This window comes from Microcaecilia unicolor, chromosome 12 (assembly GCF_901765095.1).
Source record: "Microcaecilia unicolor chromosome 12, aMicUni1.1, whole genome shotgun sequence".
Lineage (NCBI taxonomy): Eukaryota > Metazoa > Chordata > Amphibia > Gymnophiona > Siphonopidae > Microcaecilia > Microcaecilia unicolor.
In genome coordinates, this window is record NC_044042.1 from 72836924 (window position 1) to 72851736 (window position 14813).

General features: G+C 44.9%; 1 protein-coding gene across 1 annotated transcript in view; it reads left to right on the plus strand.

The window, feature by feature from the left end:
• The first annotated feature begins 1143 nt into the window (after positions 1-1143).
• The window catches only part of LOC115481385 (death-associated protein 1-like), a 33592-nt gene continuing 19922 nt past the window's right edge, over positions 1144-14813 (plus strand). Inside the window, exons 1-3 of the mRNA XM_030220474.1 lie at positions 1144-1180; positions 9433-9594; positions 14449-14548. Of these exons, the coding sequence (XP_030076334.1) occupies positions 1144-1180; positions 9433-9594; positions 14449-14548 (299 nt within the window). The remainder of the gene's footprint in view (positions 1181-9432; positions 9595-14448; positions 14549-14813) is intronic.

Consider the following 14813-nt stretch of genomic DNA (forward strand, 5'->3'; position numbering starts at 1 on the left):
GAGTGGCCCACCCAGTTTTGGTTCAGGCCCACCTAGAAGTGTTACACCCCAACCAAAACATTCTCTCTCTTCCTTCCCTCCAACCTCGCTCCCAAATGTCCAGCGCAGCACCTCTTCCCTTCCCTCCACCCTCACATGTCCAGCGCCTCTCACCCCTCCTGCAGTTTTGCACTTCCACATCTTTCTTACCCTCCCCCACTCCTGCCACAGTGGCACTTGCGCTTTAATGCTGTCATGCTGCCAGATAGGATCTCCGCACAGTGCGTCGGAGCCTTCCCTCTCTACAGCATCTCACCCATTGGTGCAACTTCATGGCTGGGCGGGACACGGCAGAGAGGGAAGGCTCCGACGCAGCGCTGTGTGGAGTTCCTGCTGGGCAATGATGATAGCGTGAAGTGCAAGTGCCACAGCAAAGATGGGGGTAGGGTAAGGAACTGTGGGAGGGGAGAGAGGTGCTGGACATGGGAGTTGGAGGGGAGGGAAGGGAAGAGGCACTGGACATGCATGTATGCGAGCGGGAGGTTGGAGGGAAGGGAGAGAAGTGCTGGGCATGTAAGGAGGTGCTGGAGGGAAGGGATAGAGATGTGGAACTGCGACAGGAGGGAAGGGAAGGGAGAGAGATGCTGGATATGTAGGGGAGGGAGAGAGTTGCTGGATATGTGGGTGGGAGAGAAGGGAGAGAGGTGCTGGATATGTAGGGGGAGAGAAGGGAGAGATGTGCTGGGTGAGGGAGTGGGAGGGAAGGGACAGAGGTGCTGGATGTGTGGGGGGCAGGCAGGAATGGGGAGAGGTGCTGGGCATGCAAGGGGGGCTACAGCAAAGGGAGAGAGGTGCTGGATATGCAGGGGGAGGGCTGGAGGGAAGGGGGAGAGATGTGGACCTGCAAGGGGGGCTGGAACGAAGGGAGAAAAGTGCTGGACCTATGGGATGGGGAGAGGTTAGGGTTAGAGGGAAGACAGAGGGATGTTGGATCAAGGAGATAAAGGAAGAGGGGGTCAAATGCTGAATCCACAGTGGAGAATGAACCAGATGAAGAGAGAAGGAGAGGAGCTAGTTGAGGTGGGGTAAGAAAGGAGAGGGAAACATTGGTGTGGGGAGGGAGAAAGGGGACATAGAGAGGTATAGAGAAACAGAAGGGAGATAATGGGCATTGCATGGAAGCATGGGGACAGGGACACAGGTGAGATGCTGTATTGGGATGGCATATGGGCACAGAGGGACAATGCCTGACATGGGAGTGGGGAGGGAGATATGGGAATAGAGATACAATGGACACGGGGGGGGGGGGGGGGGGGGGATGGAGATATGGGTATAGAGATACAATGGACACAGAGGGGGAGAATAGGAACACAGAAGGGAGATGCTGGGCATGGGGTACATGGGTGCACAAAGGAATGATGATGGATGCGGGGATATGAACAAAGGGGAGATGCTGGATAAGGAAATATATGGACACTGAGATGGGAGATGGATGGTGGACATGGAGACAGAAGAAATGTCAAATGTACAGGAAAGACACAGGGAAGCAGAAACCAGAGACTGGGACCAATATGATATGAAAAATAAAATGACCAGACAACAAAAAGGTACAAAAATTATTTTTATTTCTGCTTTGTGATTAGATTTGGCATATGTCAGACATGGCTGGGGCCCCAAAGCCCATTACCAGGCTATGCTTTCTTCAGCTTCTGGCAGACTTGGGGCTCTCTCTGGCCAGGAAGCCAAGCAAAATTGCCCTATTTTCACCCCCCACCCAAAACACCATCCCTAGCATGTGATATCTTTCTATTTTGCACAGGAGGAAATGCCTTTCTTTTTTTTGTTTCTCTAGTGTTGTACTGCATGCAAGGTCTGGTTTCTTAGGGTTTCAGTTTAATTTATATTTATAGAGTTTGTGGTCACTTATTCTGTATTTGGCCTTTGTGTTCGGTGTGTGTGACCCTGAGGTATTCTGTCACCATTAAGTTTCTATGTAGCATTTTGTAGTAATTTGGCTTGTTCAGTTTTCTCGATAGATGTATTAATATTTTAGGGCCCCACTGTAATATTTGGAGCACTACCTTTTCATAGGTAGGATCCTTGTTTTGGAAGTTAGTACTGGCATGAGAGATTTGCTCTAGATTCTGAGTGACTTTTTTGTTTATAGATTTTTTAAAATTACTTCACAATATGTCTGTTATTGAGATTACCAAAATTTCTTTGTATGGTGAGTTTTATGGAAAAATGTCCTTGTTCTGCTCTGCATCCATTGTTGATGGAAGGCCAAGAGGTTCTCTGGATGCAGAATGTATTTGACTTTCAATACCATATGTGTGTTGGAAGACCGTGGCTCAATGGGGGCTGAAGAGGAGTGCAGCTTCTTGTACTTCCTTTAGCTCTCAATTGGCCACTGAAGCCTGCACTGTTATTTATTTATTTATTTGTTGCATTTGTATCCCACATTTTCCCACCTATTTGCAGACTCAATGTGGCTTACATTGTTCCGTCATGGCGATTGCCATTTCCGGAGTGAGAGATATAAGTGGTATTACATTAAAGATTATGATTGACATGGTAGATTAAGCAGTCAAGTATAAAGAATGTAGAGGTGGAGCATGGGGTGGGGTAGGGGCAAAGCATGGGTGTATTAGGTGACTGTTTTCTTTCTCACTTTCAAAAAGTTGGCAACTCTAGTACCCACCCATCCAATTTGTTGGCCCACCCAAAAATTTCTTTCTGGCTATGCCACTGGATTGGTATGAAAGGGGAGGTGCTACTTTTGGGAGATTTCAGCTTGCCTGATGTGGATTGGTACGTCCCGTCGGCAGAATCGGGAAGAAGTAGGGAGATCGTGGATGTCTGTCAAAGTACCTTGCTCAAATGGTGACGGAACCCACTAGAGAAGGGTCAACGCTGGATCTACTGCTCACAAATGGAGGAAGTGTTTCCAATAACCGGGTGGGTGTCCAACTATGTAATAGTGATCATCACACTATATGGTTTGAAACAAGGGCAAAGGCGGAGTGCAAACACACAATACTCAAAGTACTGGAATGGGGCAATACCTGAAGAAGGAACTGACGGCATGGGTAGGTGTAGGTGAAGTCGAAAATTAGCGGTCCAAGCTCAAAGCTGCTATAAATATGGCAACTGACCTTTATGCAAGGAAAGTAAACAAAAACAAGAGAAACAGGAAGCCTATACAGTTCTCCAAACAAGTGGCTGAAAAAATAAGAGCAAAAGAGGCTTCGTTCAAGAAATACAGAAGAACACAACAAGAGGATCACGGAAAAGATTATTGATTAAACTCAAAGAAGCGAAGAGGGAAATATGGCTAGCAAAAGCACAGGTGGAAGAAAAAATGGCTAAAGATGTTAAGAGAGGAGACAAGACCTTTTCCGGATATATTGGGGAAAGGAGAAAACATAGGAATGGAATTGCAAGACTGAAAGATACTGAGAATGGCTATGTGGAGAGTGATGAGGATAAAGCGCATATGCTAAACAATTACTTCTCTTCGGTGTTCATGGAAGAAAATCCTGGGGAAGGACCATGGTCGGCTGCCAAGGGAATATCAGGGAATGGAGTGGATATTGCGCCATTCATGGAGGAAAGTGTTTATAAGCAGCTTGAGAATTTGAAGGTGGACAAGGCTATGGGGCCAGATGGGATACATCCCAGGATACTGAGGCCAGAATACTGAGGGAGCCCAGAGAAGCTCTGGCAGGACCAAAGATTTATTTAATAGATCTTTAGAGGAGTGGAGACAGGGAAGACGTGGGAAACTACAGGCCGGTAAGTCTCATGTCAGTGGTAGTAAAAATAATGGAGTCGCTGCTGAAAGAAAGAATAGATAATTTTCTAGAAGCCAGCGGGTTACAGGATCTAAGGCAACATGGTTTTACTAAAAGAAAATCCTGCCAAACGAATCTTATTGACTTCTTTGACTAGGTGACCAAAGAACTGGATAAAGGATATGCACTAGATGTAATTTACTTGGATTGCAGCAAAGCCTTTGATATTGTCCCTCACAGAAGGGAAAGGGAATAGGACTTGATATACTGCCTTTCTGTGGTTTTTGCAACTACATTTAAAGCAGTTTATATAGTATATGGAGGCACTTATTTGCACTTGGGGCAATGGAGGGTTAAGTCCCCAGAGTCACAGAGTTACAGTGGTAATCAAACCCAGTTCCCCAGGATCAAAATCTGCTGCATTAACCACTAAGCTGCTCCTCCACTCCTAAGAAGACTTGTGAATAAGCTGAGAGGGCTGAACTTATGACCCAAAGTGGTGACCTGGTTAGGAAACTGGTTGACAGACAGTGGTGGTAAACAGAATCCGCTCAGAGGAAAAGAAAGTGAGTAGTGGAGTGCCTCAGGGGTCAGTGCTGGTGCCAATTCTGTTTAATATATTTGTGAGTATTGCTGAAGGGCTAGAAGGAAAGGTTTGCCTTTTTGCAGATGACACAAAGATAGCCAATAGAGTGGATACCCTGGAAGGTGTAGAAACCATGAGAAGGGATCTTCAAGTGTTTGTCTGGGGTACCTACAATTGGTTGGTTTCCCTATTAATAAAAAGTACAGAAACGTTTTTTATAGCAACACTTATTTTTATTATTTTATTAAACATTTACTATATATAGTGAATAGTGCTCAGAAATCAGATGGTGGCAAATAGTGCTATCACAAGAGATAGCTGGCTCCTAGTATTCCCAATGGAGAAGGATAGATAGTGGGTTCCACATGGGTCTGTGTTGGGACTGCTGCTTTTTAACATATTTACAAATGATCTAGATGGGAATAACTAGTGAGGGAATTACATTTGCCAACAACACAAAGTTATTCAAAGTTGTTAAATTGCAAGAGGATTGTGAAAAATTGCAAGATGACCTTACGAGACTGGGAGACTGGACATCCAAATGGCAGATGAAGTTTAATGTGAGCAAGTGCAAAGTGATGCATGTGGGAAAGAGGAACCCGAATTATAGCTATGTGGTGCAAGGTTCCACATTAGGAGTCACCAACCAGGAAAGGGATCTAGGTGTAATTGTTGATGATACGTTGAAACCCTCTGCTCAGTGTGCAGCGGCCAAGAAAGCAAATAGAATGTTAAGTATTATTAGGAAAGGAATGGAAAATAAAAATAAGGATGTTATAATGCCTTTGTATCACTCCATGTTGCGACCGCACCTTGAATACTGTGTGCAGTTCTGGTCACCGCATCTCAAAAAAGATATAGTGGAATAAGAAAAAGTACAGAGAAGGGCGATGAAAATGATAAAAGTGGGATGACTTTCCTATGAGGAAAGATTGAAATGGCTTGGGTTCTTCAGCTTGGAGAAAAAATGGCTGAGAGATATGATAGAGGTATATAAAATAGTGAGTGGAGTGGAATGGGTAGACATAAATCGCTTGTTTACTCTTTCCAAAAATAGTAGGACTAGGGGGCACGCAATGAAACTACAAAGTAGTAAATTTAAAACAAATTGGAGAAAATATGTCTTAACTCGACATGTAATTAAACTCTGGAATTCATTGCCAGAGAATGTGGTAAAAGCAGTTAACTTAGCGGAGTTTTAAAAAGGTTTGGACGGCTTCCTAAAAGAAAAGTCCACAAGCCATTATTAAAATAGACTTAGAAAAATCCACTGCTTATTTCTGGGATAAGCAGCATAAAATGTATTGTACAGTTTTGGGATTTGCCAGGTACTTGTGACCTGGATTGGCTACTGTTGAAAGGATACTGGGCTTCATGGACCTTCGGTCTGAGCCAGTATGGCAAAGACTTATGTACTAATGTAAAGCCAGTGCTAGGCAGACTTCTACAGTCTGTGCCTGAAAATGGCAAGGACAAATCAAGGACAGGTATACATATAAAGTATCACATACAATGAGTTTATCTTGTTGGGCAGACTGGATTAGGGTTACCCCAGCCGAGTTTTACTTCCATTGCTTTCAATGGAAAGCAATGGAAGTAAAACCCGGCTGGCTCAATCCGTCCTCCTTTTTCTGGAGCCATATGGTAACCCTAGACTGGATGGACCATACAGGTCTTTATCTGCCGTCATCTACTATATAGTAACATAGTAAATGACGGCAGAAAAAGACCTGCATGGTCCATCCAGTCTGCCCAACAAGACAAACTCATATGTGCTACTTTTTGTGTATACCCTACTTTGATTTGTACCTGTCCTCTTCAGGGCACAGACCGTATAAGTCTGCCCAGCACTATCCCCGCCTCCCAACCACCAGCCCCGCCTCCCACCACTGGCTCTGGCACAGACCGTATAAGTCTGCCCAGCACTATCCTCGCCTCCCACCACCGGCTGGCTCTGCCACCCAATCTTGGCTAAGCTCCTTAGGATCCATTCCTTCTGAACAGGATTCCTTTATGTTTATCCCACGTGTGTTTGAATTCCGTTACCGTTTTCATTTCCACCACCTCCCGCGGGAGGGCATTCCAAGCATCCACTACTCTCTCCGTGAAAAAATACTTCCTGACATTTTTCTTGAGTCTGCCCCCCTTCAATCTCATTTCATGTCCTCTTGTTCTACCGCCTTCGCACCTCCGGAAAAGGTTCGTTTGCGGATTAATACTTTTCAAATATTTGAACGTCTGTATCATATCACCCCTGTTTCTCCTTTCTTCCAGAGTGTACATGTTCAGGTCATCAAGTCTCTCCTCATACGTCTTGTAACGCAAATCCCTTACCATTCTCGTAGCTTTTCTTTGCACCGCTTCAATTCTTTTTACATCCTTCGCAAGGTACGGCCTCCAAAACTGAACACAATACTCTAGGTGGGGCCTCACCAACGACTTATACAGGGGCATCAACACCTCCTTTCTTCTGCTGGTCACACCTCTCTCTATACAGCCTAACAACCTTCTAGCTACGGCCACTGCCTTGTCACACTGTTTCGTCGCCTTCAGATCCTCAGATACTATCATCCCAAGATCCCTCTCCCCGTCCGTACCTATCAGATTCTCCCCGCCTAACACATACATCTCCCGAGGGTTTCTATTCCCTAAGTGCATCACTTTGCATTTCTTCGCATTGAATTTTAATTGCCAAACCTTAGACCATTCTTCTAGCTTCCTCAGATCCTTTTTCATGTTTTCCACTCCTTCCCGGGTGTCCACTCTGTTGCAGATCTTAGTATCATCCGCAAATAGGCAAACTTTACCTTCTAACCCTTCGGCAATGTCACTCACATATATATTGAACAGAATCGGCCCCAGCACCGATCCCTGAGGCACTCCACTACTCACCTTTCCCTCCTCTGAGCGAATTCCATTCACCACCGCCCTCTGGCTTCTGTCCGTCAACCAGTTCCTAATCCAGTTCACCACTTTGGGTCCTATCTTCAGCCCTTCCAGTTTATTTAAGAGCCTCCTGTGGGGAACTGTGTCAAAAGCTTTGCTGAAATCTAAGTAGATTACGTCCATAGCTCGTCCCTGATTCAATTCTCCTGTCACCCAATCAAAGAACTCAATGAGATTCGTTTGGCACGATTTCCCTTTGGTAAAACCATGTTGTCTCGGATCTTGCAACTTGTTGGCTTCCAGGAAATTCACTATCTTTTCCTTCAGCATCGCTTCCATTACTTTTCCAATAATCGAAGTGAGGCTTACCGGCCTGTAGTTTCCAGCTTCTTCCCTATCACCACTCTTGTGAAGAGGGACCACCTCCGCCGTTCTCCAATCCTTCGGAACCTCTCCCGTCTGCAAGGATATGTTAAACAAATCTTGAAGAGGACCCGCCAGAACCTCTCTGAGCTCCCTCAATATCCTGGGGTGGATCCCATCTGGTCCCATGGCTTTATCTACCTTTAGCTTTTCAAGCTGTTCATACACACTCTCTTCTGTGAACGGTGCTCTATCCACTTCAATCTCATTTATACTTTTTGCAGTCCATCCCGGTCCTTCTCCAGGATTTTCTTCTGTGAAAACAGAACAAAAGTATCTATTTAGCAAATTTGCTTTTTCTTCATCATTATCCACATAGCGGTTCGCAGAATCTTTTAGTCTCACAATTCCCTTTTTAGTCATTCTCCTTTCACTTATATACCTGAAGAAATTTTTGTCACCCCTCCTTACATTTCTAGCCATTTGTTCATCCGCTTGCGCTTTCGCCAGACGTATCTCTCTCTTGGCTTCTTTCAGTTTCATCCTGTATTCCTCCATGTGTTCCTTTTCTTTACTTTTTGTGTATTTCTGGAACGCCAACTCTCTAGCCTTTATTTTCTCAGCCACTTGCTTGGAGAACCATATCGGTTTCCTTTTTCTCTTGCTTTTATTTACTTTCCTTATATAAAGGTTTGTGGCCTTATTTATAGCTTCTTTCAGCCTGGACCACTGTCCTTCCACTTCTCGTATTTCCTCCCAGCCCATCATCTCCTTCCTCAGGTATTCCCCCATTTTACTAAAGTCAGCACGCTTGAAATCCAGAACTTTGAGTTTTGAGTGGCCGCTCTCCACTTTAGCTGTAATATCAAACCAAACCGTTTGATGGTCACTGCTGCCCAGGTGGGCACCCACTCGGATATTTGACACGCTATCCCCATTTGTGAGCACCAGATCCAGTGTCGCTCCCTCCTTCGTAGGTTCCGTCACCATTTGTCTGAGCAAACCGCTTTGTAAAGCATCCACGATCTCTCTACTTCTTTCTGATTCCGCAGACGGAACCTTCCAATCTACATCCGGCAGATTGAAATCTCCCAGCAACAGCACCTCTCTCTTGTTTCCCAACTTTTGAATATCTGCGATCAGGTCTTTATCTAGTTCCTCCAATTGTTTCGGAGGTCTGTAGACAACACCCACGTGTATAGAGGTTCTATCCTCTTTTTAAGGTGATCCATATCGCTTCTTCCTTTCCCCAGGTCCCTGTCATTTCAGTCGCCGTGATATCATTTCTCACATATTATAGAGCTACTCCTCCACCTGACTCTCTCTATCCTTCCTAAACAGATGTTACTATGTATTTGCTGGAGCGGTGTTTTGTTAGTACTAGGAAGACGAGTATTTCATAGGATGGAGTATTTGCTGTGGTTAATACTTGCATCAGACTGGGAGTATTTGCTAGGTGGCATTTGTTTAGAACTGGGAAATTATTTACTGGGGACTGGGAGAATATTTGGCCTGGTACTGGCCGGGAAGTGTATTTGCTGGGGTGAGATTATTTAGTACCGGGAAGACTATTTGATGGGAGGAGTATTTACTGAGGGTTGATATTTACTTATTAGTGGAATGGAGGTTGGTTTTTTTTTTTTTTTAGTACTGGGAGGAGTATTTCTTGCAGAGGAGTACTTGATGATACTGTATTGTAAAAGTGCTGAAGGTTTCTACAGGGCTGTCGTAGTCGTAGACAGACAGCATCACCCGGTCCCGAACACAGTTTGGAAGAGGGCGGGGACTAGGAGGAGGACGCGAATTGCTCTCCGCCCTGCGGAGTTTCCGGTCACGTGGACCTTGTTTTGTTTCCGGTACGAGCAAAGCGCTTATCCCTCCCCGTTTTCCCTTATCTTCTGAAGCAGAGGCCTTTCAATCAAGATCTGCCGCCGCCACCGCCGCTCCGGGAAACAATGGAGACCCGCGCAGGGCATCCGCCTGCAGGTGGGAATGTCAGCGATCCTGCGCTGGCACCTTGACCTTACTCCGGCTATGATCCAGGCCTGGGTATGCCCCGGTGCATGCATGGACTTGTAGTTCTGAATTATTTATTTAGGAAATCCAATAGAAAAATGTAGAACTAAAGCTCCTTGTTCTGCCGCCGGGTCAAAGCCAGGTCTGGATCAGCTGTCTGGTAGATGTGGAATAAGGTGAGGTTATCCTAGGGGCCTTGAGAACAGCTGCAGCAGAACAGTTATCAAATGGTGGCTTCAGAGGGGAGCTGACAGGCAGACAGGCACACACACGCCATCTATGTCCTTGTTTTATTTAGAGTTAATGATTTCACAGTTTCGTGTCATGTCAAACTGTCAATGACACGAAAGATGTTGCTTTGGTGGGAGGGAGACATTGGTACTTCTCACCCTGGTGGGTTCTGCCATGATGAGAGGAGCTGCCTCTATTTTTCTCCCCTCCTCTGATTCTTCCCTTATCTTTCCCTTTCAACAAATTGCAGCTTTTTCCCTGTAGTTCAGTTTGGTTGAACTGGGTTTTCAACTTGTATGTGTGTGTATGGATAACACTTACTTGGTTAGCAGTGCATGCTAACATGAGTGTCTTTCAATATCAGCTGGGTTCTATATAATACAGTACTGCCAACAACCCCTTGGGTTTCCACTGTATAAATGCACTCAGTCTGCTGCCCCTCACTACCTCTCTACCCTCATCTCCCCTTACGTTCCCGCCCGTAACCTCCGTTCACAGGATAAATCCCTCCTCTCAGTACCCTTCTCCACCACCGCCAACTCCAGGCTCCGCTCATTCTGCCTCGCCTCACCCTATGCTTGGAACAACCTTCCTGAACCCTTACGCCAAGCCCCCTCCCTGCCCATCTTCAAGTCTTTGCTTAAAGCCCACCTCTTCAATGCTGCGTTCGGCACCTAACCCTTACCGTTCAGTGAATCCAGACTGCCCCAATTTGACTGCCCCGATCGGACCGACCGTTCACTTGTCTATTAGATTGTAAGCTCTTTGAGCAGGGACTGTCTCTCTTTGTTAAATTGTACAGCGCTGCGTAACCCTAGTAGCGCTCTAGAAATGTTAAGTAGTAGTAGTATAAGGACTGGTGTGGCAGGGGTGCATAACAGGGGCAATGTGGAGAACTCTGAAAGTGGAAAAAGCACAAGTGCAGCTAGAGTGAACAACTGGGACAATTATTCCGGGAAGACAGAGCTAGAGGAGAGAATCGGGCACAAGACCTATCTATCTATCTATCTATCTATCTATCTATCTATCTATCTATCTATCTATCTATCTATCTATCTATCATCTCCCAAATCTCTCCCGCTGTGATCAGTTCTGAACCCAGCCTTGGGACACACCCAGCTGGTGAGTGTTTCAGACTATCCACAATAAATGAGAATCAACTAAAGTAGCAAAAATGGGTGTGGGATTACCAACGCTCAAAGCTATAACTCAAAATTAATCCACAGGTATCACTATGAAACACTCGTACATTGATATATAATATTTATTGCATTTGTATCCCACATTTTCCCACCTATTTGATAGTAAAAAAGGAAGGAAAAACCTCAAAGTTGCTCAACCCCATCAAGGTTTATAGAGCGATAGCGATCTAAACAGGTCCTTTCTACTTCATAGGCAAAAACCTTCCCAAATAGTGAAAAAATGTCAGTTATCACAGTACTTAAAAAAAATAGTAATTTTTTTTACAAAAGCACTTACCTTGTGACATAAAGACAACTTCTGGTGAATGGCTCAAAATGAGCGACCTTGAGGCTTTTCCTTCCTTTTTTACTATCAATGTATGAGTGTTTCATAGTGATACCTGTGGATTAAGCTATCCACAATAAATGTACATGAGAGAGATTTGTTTAGAGTGGAGACAGTGCATGCCAATTTTGTCTCATGCTTATTTATTGTGGATAGCCTGAAAACCTGATGGCTGGGTGTGTCCCAAAGATGGGGTTGAGAACCCCTGATCTAGTTAAATGAATTGCAGGATTAAATTTAAGCTCCTAAACTCTAATATTTTTAGGTTAGAAGCAAATTTCAGCTGAAAACCTAGGGACCTGATATTTAAAAGCATTTTTCTGGTTAGCAGCACTTGCCACCCAGATGAATGTCACTGACTTTTGGCCAGTCACTGATTTTCAGATAATGCCGCTGGAAGTCATTGCTGACCACTCTTGCACTGTCTTGATAATGTTGGGGCAATTGGGAGGAAATCCATAAAATATCCAGGGCACCCAGTCATAATAGCCCTGACAAATCAGCCTTGTAAAAATGACCGTTGACAAAATGGCCCTCCCACAAAACAACCCGTGACAAAATAGCCTCTACACAAAACAGCCCCTTAACAAAACAGCCCCCTAAGAAAAAAAATTAACACATCACAAAAAATATAATAAACTACAACTGAAATCTTCACTGATAAAGACTCCTACCAGCATTCAATTGCATAAAGCATATATAAATAAACAAAATTCTACAGCTACAAACTGGTATTCATGATCTGTTTTGCTATTTACAGAAACTATTCTTCCATCAACATACTAATTAAAAAAACAACAATATTGTCATCATTTTCATAGTCTTACCAACCTTATCCTGTTTGGCAAGGTAAGATTACTAGGAAAAAAATGCAGTCCCTGATCAGGCCCTTTTGTCATGCGGCTAACTCGTGAAGGGTTATATTGTGGGCAGGCCGTTTTGACAGTGGCTGTTATGTCAGGGACTATTATGTCGGGAGCTTTTTTTTGTTTGGAGCTTTTTTGTCGGGGCCATTTTGTCAGGGCTATTTTATTATTATTATTAGCATTTGTATAGCGCTACCAGACGCATGCAGCGCTGAACACCTGTCACAGAGAGACAGTCCCTGCTCAATAGAGCTTACAATCTAAAAATACAGACAGCCAAGACAAGGGCGAGGGAAGTACTGGGTGAGAAGGAACAAGGGGAGGGCAACTGACCAGGTATCAATATCCAGATAACTGTTATTCAACGCTGTTATCCAGATAACTGTCTGGATGCCTTAGAATGGTGAAAAAAATTTGTCCTAAGATATATGGGCAGTTACCTGGCTAATGGCGATGGTTGACAGAATACTTGGAGCTGTGCCGAGTATCTGTGTATATGTTTAAATGCCACAGCTGGTGGTTAAAAGAAATGCCAACCAATGAATTTAAAAATCGACCCATTAGGCTTCTAAGCACATCTGAAAATAGGGAACTAAATTTAGGTGCTCATCTATTTTTTTGACAGTCAGCCTCTTAGAGCCTGCTCCTTCTTGGATATTACATCATCGTAATGAAATACAGAAACCTAGCACATGACTGCAGAAAAAGATCATATGGCTTATTCAATCTGCCCATCCACACCAGCTGCTCAGCTCTGTAATCCATTCCTCTTCTTCAGAGATCCGCTATACTTGTCCCATGCTTTCTTGAATTCAGATACTGTCTTCATCTCCACTTACAGATCATTGCACATATTTATCACCCTTTCTGAAAAGAAATATCAAACATATAAATGGCGAGTGACCGTACTCACTCGCAAATGCGCAGTAGAGACTTCCCTCTCTGTCCCGCCCCTGCGTCAATACGTGATGACGGGGGCGGGACAGAGAGGGAAACTGCGAAGCCGCCGACGTCGCTACCACTCCCCCCCCCCCGAGGTCGCCGCCACCCCCCCTCCACCCGGCCCGAGCCCTCTCTATGGTATTGAACTTACATCGGCGAAACGCAGCACGCAGATCAGCTGAGCTCCCGTCGCCCTTTCTTCCCTTCCTGTGTCCCACCCTCGCCGACGTTACGTCACACGAGGGCGGGACACAGGCAGAGAAGGAAGGACGGGAGCTCAGCTGATCTGCGTGCTGCCTGCGTTTCGCCGATGTAAGTTCAATACCGAAGAGAGGGCCCGGGCCGGGTGCAGGGGTGGCGGTGACTCCGGGGGGGGGGGGAGGGGGCAGCGGCGAGGGGAGGGGGCCTTGCCAAAACCCCATACTAGCTCGTTTTAACGGGCTGAACGGCTAGTTTCCACATAATACTCCCAAGCCTACCCCCTTTCAGCTTTATTCTATGACTCCTCATTGCAGAGCCATATATATATCTATATATATATCTATATCTATCTATCTATCTATATATATATATCTTTAAATCTGACCCTATATGCTTTATCATGGAGACTATTGACCAGTTTAGTAGCTGCCCTCTGGACTGATTCCATCCTGTTTATATCTTTTTGAAGGTGCTGTCTCCAGAATTGCATGTAGTATTTCAAATGAGTCTGTAAATAGGTGGAAAAATGTGGGATACAAATACAACAAATAAATAAATAAATCTCACTGAGGCTTATATGGAGGCACTATCATCTCCTTTTTTCTACTACTACTAATTATTTCTATAGCGCTACTAGATGTATGCAGCACTGTACACATTATATGCAGGTGCTTTCTCTGTCCCTTGAGGGCTCACAATCTACGTTTTTTGTACCTGGGACAATGGAGGGTTAAGTGACTTGCCCAAGGTCACAAGGAGCTGCAGTGGGAATCTAACCCAGGTTGCCAGGATCAGAGCCTGCTGCACTGACCATTAGGCCACTCCTCCACTTTCTGTTGACCATTCCTCTGCCTATGCACTGAAGAATCATTCTGGGTGTCTTGACTGGTAACAAAAGGAATTTAAATATGGGAATAAGTTTCAGAGGGATTATATATGGGGATAAAGAGGTGCTATTTAATGCTGAACAACTTTTAGAGAGCAGCTGCTTTGATGCAGCAGGGGGCAGCTGTCTCAGGCTTTGGTTTGCACACTGACCAAGTGTCTTCTGTTACAGTGAAAGCAGGAGGAATGCGCATTGTCCGGAAACATCACAGCAGCGGGGATCAGCAGAACCAGGAGAAAGACAAGGACAGTAAAGAATGGGAAAGCAGCAGGTGAGCGGCTTTTCTGGATAGGTCTGCCTTGATGTTAGCAGACCATTTTCAGACGCTCATCCCAGTATATTCTTTTCTTGTCCCTCTGCTGTAGTATGAAAAGTTGTTTGCATGTGTGTCTTCCTGATTTGACTTCTATGGCTCCCTCTACTCCCCCCCCCCCCCCCCCACTCCCTCCAAAACTGCTGCTTGTTTCCTGTCTTTTTTTCCAGGCATGATCAGCATCACCACTTGCTTTCAGCTAATAGAACGCATGAAATTGGAT